Here is a 15,333-nt window from a genome sequence, read left to right on the forward strand (position 1 = left end):
TCGACAAAGTATAATTAAAATCTTCAGACTCGTTACCTTATAATGTTTTGTTACGGAAATACAGCGGTTCGAATCGCAAACACAAATATTCCATTACGGCTGCGAACCGAATACCTTCCAATTCGTCTAATCCTCTGTGTCGAGCGCTCGGCGGAAAACGAAGGCGTTTACTCGCGTTTATCGGGAGGCTTAAACGCAGTTCTGTTAATCGACGCTGTTCGACGCCGGGCAAAGTAATCGCGACATTCCCAAACGCTGTGTCGTTAATCTGCGTTCGATTTACGACGCTTTTCGAGCGCGGCCCGAAGAACGTGGAACGCCAGTGATAGGCTGTTAACTCTCTATTACGTGTCTGACACGGTGAATAGTGGCGCACTGAGGAAACGTGTACGCTGTCGTTCGTAAGTGTCCCGGAGCCTAGCAAATTTAGGTGAATGGCCCATTAATCCCGCAGTGATATTACTGTTTTCCACGAAATTCCACAGCTTCGTTCTTCATACGATACTTTTTCAGAGATTTTGTTCAATGAATGACAGAGAAGGAGTGACAGTTACGGAGAGACTAGCGTGGAGGTACCAGTTGCCGAATATTTAGTGACGTGGAAGTCTTTTTATTAATTATTCTGTATCGTCAAATTTTTCTGGACGATTTTGTTTTAATCCGAAGTTTCGGTCCTATTTACCGGCCCTATTTAATTAATATTTTTGTTATGCCGTAGCACAATAAAATCATTATTTCATTATTCTCTGGGGTGTATCATAATTTCTTAGCATTTTCTCTAATCGGAAACGAAAAATTGCGTTTCTCGGGGAATAATGTTTAATAAGAATATAATCTATATCGTAATAAATATCTATATAAATAATATATCATAAGAATGATCGTAATACACAGTATGTCCGGAAAGTTACGGAACTTTTTAAATAACAAAAAAACAATTAGTTATTTTGCCGAAATTATTCCTCTTTATACAAAATACAGTGTTCCCGCGATTAATGTGACTTTCGGGTATGCGGATCATGTGACTTTTTTATCCCCACTACTAGGGGGTTCCCACTTGAGCGGTCAGTCGCGCTACAAATAAATTAAGAACGGTATTAGGGTGTTTAAATTGGTTTATGATACTCGATGTATCATTGTATGCATGGAATAGCATTAATACAATACAACAATTTCCCACTTAGCACCGTTGTTTACCCAGGATCGTCGTTTACACTTGGAAAAGTTGTCCAAGTAATCTATGTTCGGCACACGTAAAAAAGCGTAGTTCCCACAACAATCGCGGGAACACTGCTGGGCACGTTCAAGCAATGCTATCATAGATTTTTTAATTTCATTTTGCGGAATCGCCTCAATTACCCTCGTCTCGGCACTTTGAACTTGTATAACATTGTCATAAAACGTTCCTTTCATGGCCAGTTTGAGTTTAGGGAACAGGAAATAGTCACACGGTGATAAATCAGGCGAATACGGAGGGTGTTGGTGCACACAGATTTGTTTTTTCGCCAAAAATTCACGGACAGTGATGGTCCTATGAGACGGTGCATTATCGTGCAACAAAAACCAACTTCACGGCGGTCGATATTCGGGCCTCATTCGAACGATTATCTTCCAGAAACGCTCCATACCATCCAGATAATATTCACCATTGACATTTTGACCCTGCGCCACGAATTTCCGATCATTTCACATACTTTATCCACCAACTCATCGCGATTTTTCTTTTTTGGCCGGTCTGGATTTGGATCGCCTTCCAAAGTATCACGACCGTCCTGGAATCGCTTACACCATTCGAACACACGTGTACGGAATAAGCAATCATCACCATAAACTTTTCTCATCAATTCAAACGTTTCTGTAAAAATTTTACCGTGCTTGAAACAAAATTTAATATTTGCTCTTTGTTCCATCGTGTTTTTGTGACGAGGAGACTAAAGGTACTATCACTTTATGCGCCATAACTTGTTTTGTAGAGGAAAGTTACACCTTTCAGGTTGTGTTTTGTTTCAATAGATAGCGTTAGTAGTCCGCTTTAAATTAAAGAAGTTCCGTTACTTTCCGGACATACTGTGTACTTTTGATTTATATACGAAGGGGAAACGTCAATTTTATTTTGAAAAATAAAGTAATTCTAGGTACTTCGTATTGTCTTCATTAATTTTTAAAAAGTTTGTACCTTAACTCTACGGTATCTCTTTGCTAAAATAAGGAACCCGAAATGTACCCCGCGACGGGGTAGGACACGACTCTAGCGGAATGCCAGCGATCCGGAAAATTCCTATAATCGCAGAGAGTGAGAGAGAGAGAGGGGGAGGAGGATTGTTTAGTTTCGTTTGATGCTTTCGCGGAGCCATTTGGTCTAACGGGTACTCCGCTCCCGTTTAGATCAAAGGCTTCGCTGGCGTTTCACCTGTTATCCGTTATGAACGCGCACCCGGTTCCGTTCTCTGAGCCGCTAATGCGATTTCTGCTTCTTCCTCCCAGAATTCGCGGTGTAGCGTAGCATCGTCGTTGTCTGCGCGTTTCTTTGAAGAGCCCCGGTCGCGTTGGATATCAAATTCGCCGAGTGTCCAGCCGACGTTTATTAACTTCAATTAGAACGGTGTTGGTAATCATTCCCGAAGATAATCACGCGTTCTATTAAAGGTTACTCGGAGCCCTGCTGACGAGCCACGGTGAAATAGTTGCGCAAACTTTGAGCATAGTTTTAGTGTCCCGCCCGTTGCTCAAATCCGGGCCACATTCAAACAGCATTTTCAACTTCTCCAAGATGGTGAATAAATATAACCATTAACCCTTTGCATTCGGCGCTATTTTAACTTGAAATTGATATAATACCTCTTACAACCCTTAACTGTGTAGTAATTGATTAATGTTTAATATCACTGTCCAACATCAAATTTGTTCCACAATTACTGTTGGGTGGTTCTTATAGAGTTTTTTTCGCTGATTCCGAATCTGTCGTTAAATTTTCTCCTAGACGTGTACAGTTTTTGAGAAACGGCTTTGAAAGAAAACATATTTTTCCACTTTAAACAAATATTGCGATGTTATTGTAAAAGATATTGAATTGTTCTTTACAGCAAAAGATTCTGTAGACCTTCCCGAATACGGTGATATCCAATATTAATACATTATGATTGTTTAAACATGTTTAAACAATCATTACAGACGGAGAGACACCACTTTTGCACCAATCTTTGAGGATATTTTTCAATTTATCTCAAAAAATAAAGGTCCAGCGGAAAATCGAACTATACCACGCGATAGAGCAGACTTTTATCTTGAGAAACCATCCTTTCAAATTTGGAACGTCTACGTTTTTTTCGAACCAAGAGGCAAAATATCGCCCGACATGAGTTACCGACAGTGGCGCTCACCATTAGAACGGGCTGTCGCCGAGCCGTATCCCTTGGAACATGTTTAAACATGTTTAAACAATCATAATGTATTAATATTGGATATCACTGTATTCGGGAAAGTCTACAGAATCTGTTGCTGTAAAGAAAAATTCAATATCTTTTATAATAACATCACAATATTTGTTTAAAGTTGAAAATTATGTTTTTATTCAAAGCCATGTTTCTCAAAAACTGTGCGTCTGGGAGAGAAATTAAGGACAGATTCAGAATCAGCGCAAAAAACTCCATACGAACCACCAAACAGTAATTAGGAAACATAAAAAAAGTTGAAATTTGTTGGACAGTGTAATGTTTAACAATTTGATAGATTCCATGTACAACTCTTTTTAACTAGAGCTTCGAAAAATGCAATTTTTCAGAAACATTCAGCCATACGCCACGTTCCGGAATCTAATGTAGTAATGAAGCAATCAAAATTCAGATTCGCTCGATTAGATTAAATTTCTTGAGGCAACCATGACGCCGGTAATAAACTGACACCGCGTACTGTAACGCAAACTGTTTTCCGCCGATCTGAAAACATATTTGTCTATGCTGGTAACATCTCACCGGCAATCAACAGAAACGCATCGCATTAATGAACAAACGCGCCAGTTAATAACAGTTATCACTATCATTCGGATATTGCGTCGCTCGCCAGATACACATCGGAGCTACAACTGCCTAAGCATTCATGCTAACAAACCGAAGCTACAATATCGGCATAAACGCAGTACATTCGGAGAACAGACTATGATTGTCAGCATGGCTAATTACTATAAGAGGAATCCATTACCCTGCGCTTTACCGCCGCTACTAAAACAATTTCTATTGTAGTCTGAACGAACTATCATAAACTCGTACTTTACAACAAAAATCATTAAATCGGTACGTCATTTCACTTTCTCCAGGGGAAATGAAAGCAGATTTTTTACCGTTTAGAATAAGTTTTACGACATTTTGTACTACGATCTCTTGCGACTTTTAGCAAAAACTTGAGTTGGAAGAATTTAAAAATGCTGTTCTATTATTTATTAAACAGATTAAGAAAGAGAATAAATTTTCATTTCTCTCAGGCTCGTTGCAATTCAGATAGAAAATTAGAAGACTGCAAAAATTGATGTATTTTACTCCGCCATTCGTAATTGTTTAACTGCGTAATTACGGAAACCGAGACGATCAACTGTAGTCAGTTACCGCCCGGAAGACGGAATTTTAATAACTTCAATTATGTTAAACGCGGTTTGCAATCGCAATAGTGGCGCCGGTGGAATTGCCATAATAGCAACGGGAGAATCGGATGCGCGATTGTGTCGCATAAATTCTAATGCCATTGTTTCCTTAGTGGCATAAGTAAAGCGCTATCGATTTAGCGATATAACGAGCAGGTTGATCCGATTCATTGTTCTATTCATTACTCGATGCTAATAGGATTGCAAATGTGTTATACTAATGGCAGCCAGCTGCGTGTAATCCGTATATACAAGTAAGAATATTATTCTAGTTATAGAACGATCCGATGCGAGCGTTAATCGCATTTCACAGGAAGATGACTCTTGTGCTTCGACTGCATCGCATTAAACTCTACCACTCAAGTTCTCATGGACGATTTTATTCTAATTCGATCCTGTTCATTTGATTCTTCCAGGTCGAATATAGAGTACATGAAGAATTCGACGAAAACATACTTGAAGATTTCCGACGTAAAAATAGAGGACGAGGGGCTGTACAAGTGCGAGGCTACGTACCTGACGGTGAACCGAGAGTGCAATAATGTTCATCATATTCAGCTCAACGTCACTGGTAAGTTCTTCCCGTAGTAACTACCGGTGATTATTCCATAATTGTTGAAAGTCTATGGTTCATGGTTGAGGATTTTTAAAAAGAATCCTCCAATTGCAACAGCAATTTTAATCATAAACCAACAACTCACCCTCAATTACACAATCCAATAATTTCTTTCGGGATTATTGTGTAAAAGACGATTTTTAAGCTTCCATTTGGTGCAGCACAATTATTGAAAAGGCTATTAATAAGCTACCAATAGATAAAGTGTTAACCGAGGCTGCCCGTGCGCGTACATGGTTTTCGTTCAATTTGGTATCATACAAGTGTTCTTAATTTTAACTCGAAAATTAAACGTCTCTGTCGACCTAGAGTGATTCGAACCTATATTAATATTTTTCTTTGTATGAATATGAAATTGGATGGAGTGGATCCTTATGCATTTATAAAGAAATTGATTGGGTGAAATATAAAATAGTAATATATGTATATAGATTAAAAGAATTGAAGAATATTGTAACGTTGTGTTTAAGGTAACAAAGAGAGAGAGAGAGAGAGAGAGAGAGAGAGAGAGAGAGAGAGAGAGAGAGAGAGAGAGAGAGAGAGAGAGTCATCAGGGGATGAAATCAATTTTTAATTTACTCCTGCTTCCCACAATCGATGCAGAACATTTTTCTTTTGCATAAAGATCCACAATCTGATAGTAATTGAAGAACATTGTAACGTTGTTTTTAAGGTAACAAAGAGAGTCATCAAGGGATGAAATCAATTTTTAATTAATAAATTAATTCCTGCTTCCCACAATCAATTTAGAACAGTTTTCTGTTGCATAAAGATCCACAGTCTGGTAGTAATTGAGAAACATTGTAACGTCGTTTCTAAGGTAACAAAGAGAGTCATCACGGGATGAAATCAATTTTTAATTAATAAATTAATTCCTGCTTCCCACAATCAATTTAGAACACTTCTCTTTTGCATAAAGATCCACAGTCCAATAGTAATATTGATTAGATACCAACATACTTCATAATGTAAACAATATTTTGAAGGATTAAAAGACATTAAGGATTACAAGAAATAAATTTTCAATTTATTCCTGCTTCCCACAATCAATTTAGAACATTTTTCTCTTGCATAAAGATCCACAGTCCAGTAGTAATATTGATTAGATACCAACATACTTAATAATGTAAATAATATTTTGAAGGATTAAAAGACAGTGGTTCAGGTACAAAAATTATGAGAAAAATGAAATTCGAAGGAATATCGTACATTTTTCCTGACAACGCAGTCAGTTTCTGAGAAATGTTTGAAGTACGCCCGCGCGATGTTTGGTGGAACGACATCAGCATAATTCCCGGGAAGAGTGATTTTCATACATCGCGGCTGGAGGCAGCGTATAATTTAATTAATCGATTAAACACCGGCGATCTCTGACAGTAAGATATGCGCGGAATAACTCGTATTAGACGTATCGTACTTGTACGATCCGTGTAATCTGGGTAATCCCAGTAATTCGACAAACGAGAAAGCCGCAGTACTAATCCGAAGTGGTAGCAGCTAAACCACTGAACCGGTTATCTTGACACACGCAACATGTCATACTATTAAAGTGCGGTTGAATTTACCTACATGAAAGGGATGCCAATTACTTTGAAATTTTAGCCGGAAACCGAGATTTCGCCGAGTGATATTAACTGAGAAGAGAGCCTAACCGTGATATAAGCATTTACAGATGCATGTTTCGACAGGGACCGTGTGTTCACTCGAAATTGTTTTAATTAGAGAACAATCTGCGATTGGTTGATCGAAATCGAATTTATAGACTCGATGCAAATCTATACAATCGAATATGAATGATTAATAACCATGATTTACTAGAGTTGGTTTCGTTTGAACGAATCAATGGAATATTAAATATTTTTATTGTTGTGCTTCGCGGGAGAAGAGGAATGATAAATAATTACAATGGAGTGGGTTTCGTTGCGTTTGAACAAGTTTGGATGAGGTTTGAAATATTTATTTCGCATTGTTCTGTTTTATAAGCATCGCAACTACGTCAATGAATAAGTGTATATTTAGAAAACAGAGTACAGCATGGCCTCGTTATATGCACGTACAATTAGTACAAGTACAGTGAGGTAATGAGCGAAGTCCGTAATAATGACACAGGTAGAACTGCTAGTTGAAACTGGCTACCGAAAACGACAGACAATAAATATAGGTCAGAAGTGGTCATTGAATAATGTTCTAGAACTTTGATAATCATTTTAAGAATTTTTGTGTGTTCTAAAATTGGAACATATTTGCAAGCAAATGGATTTCCGCTGGAACCAAATCTTCAAGTTGGCAGAAGCTATCGCAAATCCGATTAAAACTCGAGACCCACCGCGAAGAGGACAATTTCGCACAACGCAGTGTTATAAATCACAAAGGTTCTGGTAACAGATTTAAATTGCTCTCAAATTTGAAATATGGCTACTTCAATTTCCGTGGAGAAAATGAAAAATGGTTACTTTTCGACGGGGAAAGGTAAAACGACGAACACAATCATACTTTTCTTGCTGTGGAACCGAATGTGCCAAGAATACTGGGGTTTTCGCGTAAAGCCCTCTACCCGTTAATAATGTTGGAAACTACCCAAGGTACCATTACGATCATCATATTCTTACTCGCACAATAACCGCTGGACTGTACTAATAGCAGGATATGTTTTGAACCTCTACGATTCCGCAGGAACAAGGCTCATTGAAACTTTATTGTAATTACAACGACTACCAAAGTAGACCTCACGAGCTCAAACGAGAAGATGGCAGCCGCCTCGGTGTGGGAATGAACCTGCGCATTCAAATCCATTTGTTTACTCTTTCCTTGTTTCTATCAAGCTTTCTGTGCTCAAAGTATTACCGAATTTTTAACCGACTTTGAAAAAGGAGGAGCTTACTCAATTCGATCTGTATGTGCCTTTTTTCCGCTTTTTTTTTCTATGTATGTTCACCGATTACGCAGAGATGGATGGACCAATCGGAACGAAACCTTTTGCATCTTGTAGACTATGTTCCCGGGATGGTCCCGTGCAAAAAAGATTTTACATTTTTTTATTAATTACGATTTTATTTGCGAACATGTGGGGTGGTGATACCGTTGTGAACTTCGCTGAATGTTAGATATTAGGAATAGTAACGACGCGACGTCGTTACCGTTATCGATTGTGGCTTTCAGACATTTATAAATTACGATTTGGAATGTGACAGAGATAAAAAGTGTGAAAAAGTGTGAAATAAAAAAATTTTATAAAAAAAAATTAAACCGACTTCGAAAAAACGCACTAAAAAGTATAAAATAATTTCCATTTAATTTATGTGAATACACACGAACTTAAATACAATACAATGTTTTCGGAGGCGGCGCATTAATTAAAAATTTTCCAAATGACAGATGTTGCTGATTTCGTAACTTCCAGTGTCGAAAATTTTCAACTTTTGCGCCGCCTCCGAAAAGATTGTGTTGTATTAAAGTTCGCGTGTATGCACATACATTAAATGGAAATTATTTTATACTTTTTAGTGCGTTTTTTTGAAGTCGGTTTAATTCTTTTTTATTCATTTGTGTTGAATGGTGACCATAGCTAGGGATGGGATCAAGTTCAATATGTATTCGCGAATCCGAGTCAATTTTAATAACCAAGTTTCATTTCATAGGTTTCCATTACTACTTAAAAGCAATAATGTTTCAATGATTATATTTGAAAAGTATCCATTTCATACAAACTGATATCGAACCTCGGAATCAGTACTTACAAATTTCGAAAGGACACTTATAAGTAAAGTACTTCGATGTTGAAAGGAATCGAATCTTTCACATGTAGTACTCGAATCTTGGAAATCAGAACTGCATAGTAGGTATTAAGCACTTTCTTCATTAAATTCGTAACTATTTAAATTCGACTGTATTCTATGAGTGGCAAAAAGCTCCACCCCAGAAAACAGGTTCAATTTTGAAAGGTGTACGAATACTTTGTACACTGCATGTAGGTGGAAAATTGGAAGGGTAGAAGTTTTTTTTTTGCGACTTACGCCGCTGCTAATCTTCCAGAAATGTTTCATAACAAAATGACTGACGTAGTTAGACGACAAAATTAAACACAACCCTTTTTTCCTTACGTACGTGCTTCGTGCGGAGGATCGCTCGCTGTTCTAGTCAGGAAACACAGCTGCGGGCGATTCAAGTTCCCATTTCTTTTTATAACACGAGCGTCTTTAGCTTGAAAATTGCTGCAGCGGAACCTTGATACATTTATGCGACTACCTCTGCAATGTGAACCGTGAATCCAATCGTGAATGCTGATTTTTGCTTTGTATAATTCTGCATTTGATGCGCACCTAAATAAACTGAAAATTCTACGAATTTGCGAGAAATTACATTACCAGAAATTTTCTAATATTGGGTTTCCGCGAGATGCTTAAAACAAAAGTGGGGAAAGAGAGAGAGCGGCGTTCGATTTTATTTTATGAAAGTTTAAAGTTCTGTGTGTATGCAGCCCCGGTGAAAACGTACGGCTGGAACTTTTACATCAACCTAATGCCTGTTCGGAAGTTTTCTATATCTCTTCCATACAAACGCGTAGACGAAGAAACTCGCGATTCCAGCGAGCGGAATGAAATTTGAAAACTTGAAACTCATTTCGCGCATACGCGCAGCATTTCTTTCACCTGCTGTCACGTTTCACCTTCAACGTTGTTCGCTTGCACGGCGAGATCCAGTGATAAATGATTTCTCCATGGGAATGGAACGCGCTCTCGAGATTTGTTGTCATTTCCATTTTTATTAGGAATACCTCGAATCACATTACAGTGAACCAGCGATTATAAGAATTCAAAATCAAAGTAATTTGTTTCAAATCAGTACTGAAATAAATACTCTCGATCCTCTTATGAATTGTATATGGTACGTCTGTACAAAAATTCAGGATAGTAACCTTTCTTTCAATATATTTTTTAAAAAGCAATATCCGTTTCAATCATAAACCAATCAGCAGGACTGTGCAGAATATTATTCGATATAGTAAACAGTTTATTCTATTTATTTTCATTTTTGTCCGGAACATATAGAATTGGAAAAAATATAAAATTAATTCTACGAACGTTTTTTTGGCATTTCAGAAAATATGATTACCATAAAAATACGTATGAATCGGCGGAATAAGCGGGAAACGTTTCAGAACTTACTGACAGGAGCTGAAATAACGAAGTTTGGATATGAAAAAGCAAGTAATAATAACTCGGCGGAAAATTGACTGGGTGAAATTTATTCCCCATCAACTTTTGTGAGAATCGAATCCTCTACATCGGCACATTTGCAGTATTATAATAACTCGGGTATATTGTTCATGAATATTTTACGCTTTGAACGTGTTAAACTTGACGGACCGCGACACAATTTCATTCGTTTCGAAAACGTTGCGTTACTCCAATATAATCGACAATACCGGAGAACCGGGAACTCAAATTTACAGTACAGTTAACCGAAGTATGTCTATTAAAAATAGTCTTTGTGCAAAATAAAAAATGTTCGCATTGATCGCAGGGCATAGGAGCCAAATAAAAATTGTATTCTTCTTTTAATTATCCCGAAACTAATACACTGATGTCCTTGAATATTTTTAACATGTCCACTGCATTAAACTGTACGTGCCCAATTTGTCTGCATGCTTATACAACATAAAAAATGTACTATTGATCGCAGGGCACAGGAGCCAAATAAAAATTGTATTCTTCTTTTAATTATCTTGAAACTAATACACTGATATCTATGACTATTTTTAACGTGTTCACTGCATTAAATTGTACGTGCCCATTTTTGTCATGCATCTTTATACAAAATAAAAAATGTACGTATTGATCGCAGGGCACAGGAGCCACATAAAAATAGTATTCTTCTTTCAATTATCCTGAAACTAATACACTGATGTCTATGAATATTTTTAACATTGTCCACTCCATTAAAATATACGTGCCCATTTTTGTCATAAATAGATCATACTATACTGTGGATCTTTATAAAAAATAAAAAATGTACGTATCGATCGCAGGGTACCGAAGGTAAATAAAAATTGTATTCTTCTTTTAATTATCCGATTACGCTGAAACCAATGCATTGATGTCCTTAAATATTGCTAACACGTGCACTGCATTAAGTTGTCTAATCATCAGATCATCACTAGACTACGAATCTTTATGCAAAATAAAAAATGTTCATTGGTGTCCTTAAATAGTTTTAACGTGTCCGTATCTTTCGGTGCATTCTAATGTAATCGTGGTTTTTAAAAAGATCTTTTTATTGTATTTTATTTGTCATAAATGCACAAAATCCGCAGTCTAACGATAACAGTATACAAGAAATATCGTGGTACGATTAAATGCCTGAGCCCGTACAGACTTTCGTGACTGACTGTAGCAATCGTTACGAAGACTGCAGGTACATTCCTGTGGAATTATGAAAACGGCACGCGCCATAAGTTTCCATAAACCGCACGCTTCCTGCGGGTTCACTCTTTTCCCACGTCAATGAGCCATCGTGGAAGTTCTCTAGGTCGGAGGTCGGGCGTGAAACGACAAAAGAAACCTCCACTCGGAGAGTATCGTCACCCGGCTAGAATTATAATTAAACCCGCCCCCTACCCCTTCTCCCCCTCAACCGTCCCGTAATTCAGTGGAACTTATTGTAACGGTCGTTCCTGCGGGTTCTTCCAGTCTGCGTCGCGTCTTTCAAAGGCCAATTTATCGGATGGAGAGCTGTTACGGTCCCGAACTATGCCGAGCACCAATTCACCTCTGTTTAAATTGTATGAAGGGCCACTTGACTCACGGCCAATCCAATTAGATCTCCTACCTGCTAGAAATTATTTTAGGCGACTGGCCGGGTCATTGGGCGTCGATCAAACCCGCGAACACTATTCATCGAACGATCATCGATTTTTTGTTTTTCACGGTCGCGTCGACGTCGTCGTTTTTCAAGTTTTCGATTAAACGCGTATTTACAGGATTTGCACTCCAAATTCACGCTTTTACAAACGAAGTATTTTTACCACGCTTATATTAGCATGCCGAGTTGTTGTATACAAAATTATTTTCTTCTTTTTAGTGCATTTCAATAGAAGCGTGGTTTTTAAAAGGATTTTTTTATACATTTTTTAAGTAAATTTTTGTAAAAAGAATCAAATCAAACGTAAATTAATTGTGAAGAAATTAAAAATTTTATTTACTGCAAAGATGTACATCAAATGTTTATCTAAAAGTAATTACTGGACTGCGGATTTTATGCATCAATGAAAAGAATGGGCACGTACAATTTCCAGCAGTGGACGTGTTAAAAATATTTAAGGACATCAATGTATTAGTTTCAGCAAAATAGGATACTTATTGTTAGAAGAAGAATACAATTTTTATTTGGCTCCTGTGTCCTGCAATCACTGCGAACATTTTTTATTCTGCATAAAGATCCACAGTCATTGTAGCTATTTACTGATTAATAAATTTAAAAAATGAAAGTACAGATGTATGTATTTATTGAAGCGTATCGAGTATTGAATCTTATGTTTCCCTCGCAGTAATGACACAGTGATACAGTGATTGGAACGTCTTTATCCACAAAAATGTCGTAGAAGGGAAAAGAAAACTTATATTTTTTGTATGGCTACATTTATTTGAAACGAAACAAATTTTATTTCATCTAAAATGAAACGCGTAACATTCATATTTGTTAAGCTTTGTTCGAATCTTTATCGCGAGTCTGACTCGTCAAAATACGGCAAGGGGTTAATAAGCTATAGATCACAGCCGCACCAGATCTCGATTCTGGGGTTAGTTATCCGCAAAAGATCGCGAATCGAACGAGGACTACCGGATTTCGTCGGAACTAGTTCGAAAGAGGTTCGGAGACACCGTCCCATCGGAGGTCCTCGAACGATCATCGGACTCCTGATGAACCCCCACCCACAGGAATGAAAAGAAACGACGACCACTGAAGTTCCCTCGGACTTCACCGAAATTCGTAAAATGGGTGAAACATCGGCTCCATCAGGAGTCCTTACAGACCCGCTGGATTTTGTTGAAATTTCCACCGGTGAGAATATTAGTCCCATCAAGAAGCCATTTCACTGTGGAATGAAGTATAGCGTCGCTCATAATCGTCCGAACGACTTGGAACTTTCAGAGGAACGAATTTTACGCTTCGGAAATAAAATCCTTTCTTTACCTTTCATTGATCGAGTTGTTGACAGTGTGCTTGAATATCTTCCTTTGGATAGTAACGTTTTGACATTTGTTTAAAACGAAGTGTTCAATTTGAATATGTCTAGTAAAATGAACAAACATATTACAGGAATTTTTAAGAAGCTCCAGTGCAATTTAGAACAGTAAAAACATTAGAAGAATTTTTAAATACTTTTATATTACTTTTAATCTATTAAATCAATTCCTGTTTCACTCCAAATCGATGCAATTCAAATAGAACATTTTTATGTCGCACAAAGATCCTCTGTCGAACGATAAGTCGAAAGATTTATGTCCGTCTCAGAGAAACTAAGTATTCAATTTTAATATGTCGAGTAAAATGAACAAACACATTGCAGGAATTTGTAAGAAGCTCCAGTGCAACTTAAAACAGTAAAAACATTAGAAGAATTTTAAAATACTTTTATATTATTTTCAACCTATTAAATCAATTTCTATTTCACTCCAAATCGATGCAATTCAAGTAGAACATTTTTATGTCGCACAAAGATCCTCTGTCGAACGATAAGTCGAAAGAATTATGTCCGTCTCAGAGAAACGAAGTGTGAAATCACAGTTGTTCAAGAAATTGCTTGTGCTACACGTCTTCATTCTCAATTAGCAACGAACTTGAGAAAGTGAAGAAGTTATGGGAGGAAGTTGGGAAATTTACAAATAGTTGGGAAATACCAAAGATGCGAAATAAAGATAAAAACCTCGAAGCTATGTTAGGAACGTCGATAACCGAATGTATTAATTTGCAACGACGATATTATTCCTAGAGCATCAGTCGGGTCGAAGACGAGATCCCATTTCCGAAATTGTATCGTGAACCACGGAAGTGTTCCGTTCTTAAATGAGACTATATGATATCCCGAATACATTTTGCACATCTCGATATACCATAATCCCACACATCGGTGTATAGAGCAAACGGGAGTATCTTCAATTCACCGCGGCATGTTCTATTGATGCGGTTTTTGGTACTCTACGCCGGCTATTTGCGCAGAATCTTTTTCGTGGATTTATCAGGCGATTAAAAGTTTACGGAAACGTCATGACCGGCTGTTTTTTTCACTTGAATATCACGGCGCACCGAGTTACGGTGACCTTAGCCGTTTTATCATCGCGACAAAAGCGATCAAAATTTCTCAAGAGCCGTCGAACTTTTTGGAGAGAGGGAGAGAGAGGCTTCGAGGGACTTTTTTTACGGTATAACTGCCACCCCATGCCACCCCCGTTTTCTCGTTATTTGCGTAATAAAGTGAGAGCTCTGTATGCACGGCAGCCGAGTGGAGCACGAAAGGCTTCGTTATAATCCAGATTTGACAGATTCCGTTTATCCGAGAGATCACGCAGACCGTACGTGTGTTACCAGATAACATCTGACACGATTTTTTACCCCGACGCAGGCCGGGCCATTTCTATAAAATAGAATTCATTAAAGTATTTACATGTCACGAAACAGGATTAAACTTTTCTACGCGGTAAATATGTTTCTCATATTCGATATCTTTTACATTCGACTAGGATAGGAATATTGTAACTTTTCTGGTACGGTTAGGTGTACCAAAATCTTTCCCTTATTACTTTTAGGGAACAATGCTGTTCAGATGAGTGAATTTCGTTCACCAATTTCAACTCCGGAGCAAATACCTTTCATAAATTCATCATTTGAAATATATTCTGAATGCGCATCCAATTGTTTTATTAAACCTTCGTTCTATGACGTCGACCCGTGACGAATATTTCGAACGAATTCTATAATATACCCGTATTAAATTTTATTTCTCTTCGATTGTTATTTGGCTATGTGTGAAAACGACGGTAAATATAAATTTTAATGAAGATTCACTGACTTGTGTAAAACTTTT

At 37.5% G+C, this 15,333-nt stretch overlaps 1 protein-coding gene across 11 annotated transcripts in view; it reads left to right on the plus strand.

The window, feature by feature from the left end:
- Nucleotides 1–15,333, plus strand: part of Nrm (neuromusculin) — a 407,543-nt gene that overhangs the window by 283,846 nt on the left and 108,364 nt on the right. For all 11 annotated transcript variants that reach the window (XR_013010095.1, XM_076434722.1, XM_076434721.1 and 8 more), the window contains one exon: nucleotides 5,050–5,204. Coding sequence is in view for 10 of the 11 variants with exons in the window: in XM_076434722.1 (XP_076290837.1) it covers nucleotides 5,050–5,204 (155 nt within the window). In the remaining variant the exon portion in view is untranslated. The remainder of the gene's footprint in view (nucleotides 1–5,049; nucleotides 5,205–15,333) is intronic.

Source organism: Lasioglossum baleicum, chromosome 12, assembly GCF_051020765.1.
Source record: "Lasioglossum baleicum chromosome 12, iyLasBale1, whole genome shotgun sequence".
Taxonomy (NCBI): Eukaryota; Metazoa; Arthropoda; class Insecta; order Hymenoptera; family Halictidae; genus Lasioglossum; species Lasioglossum baleicum.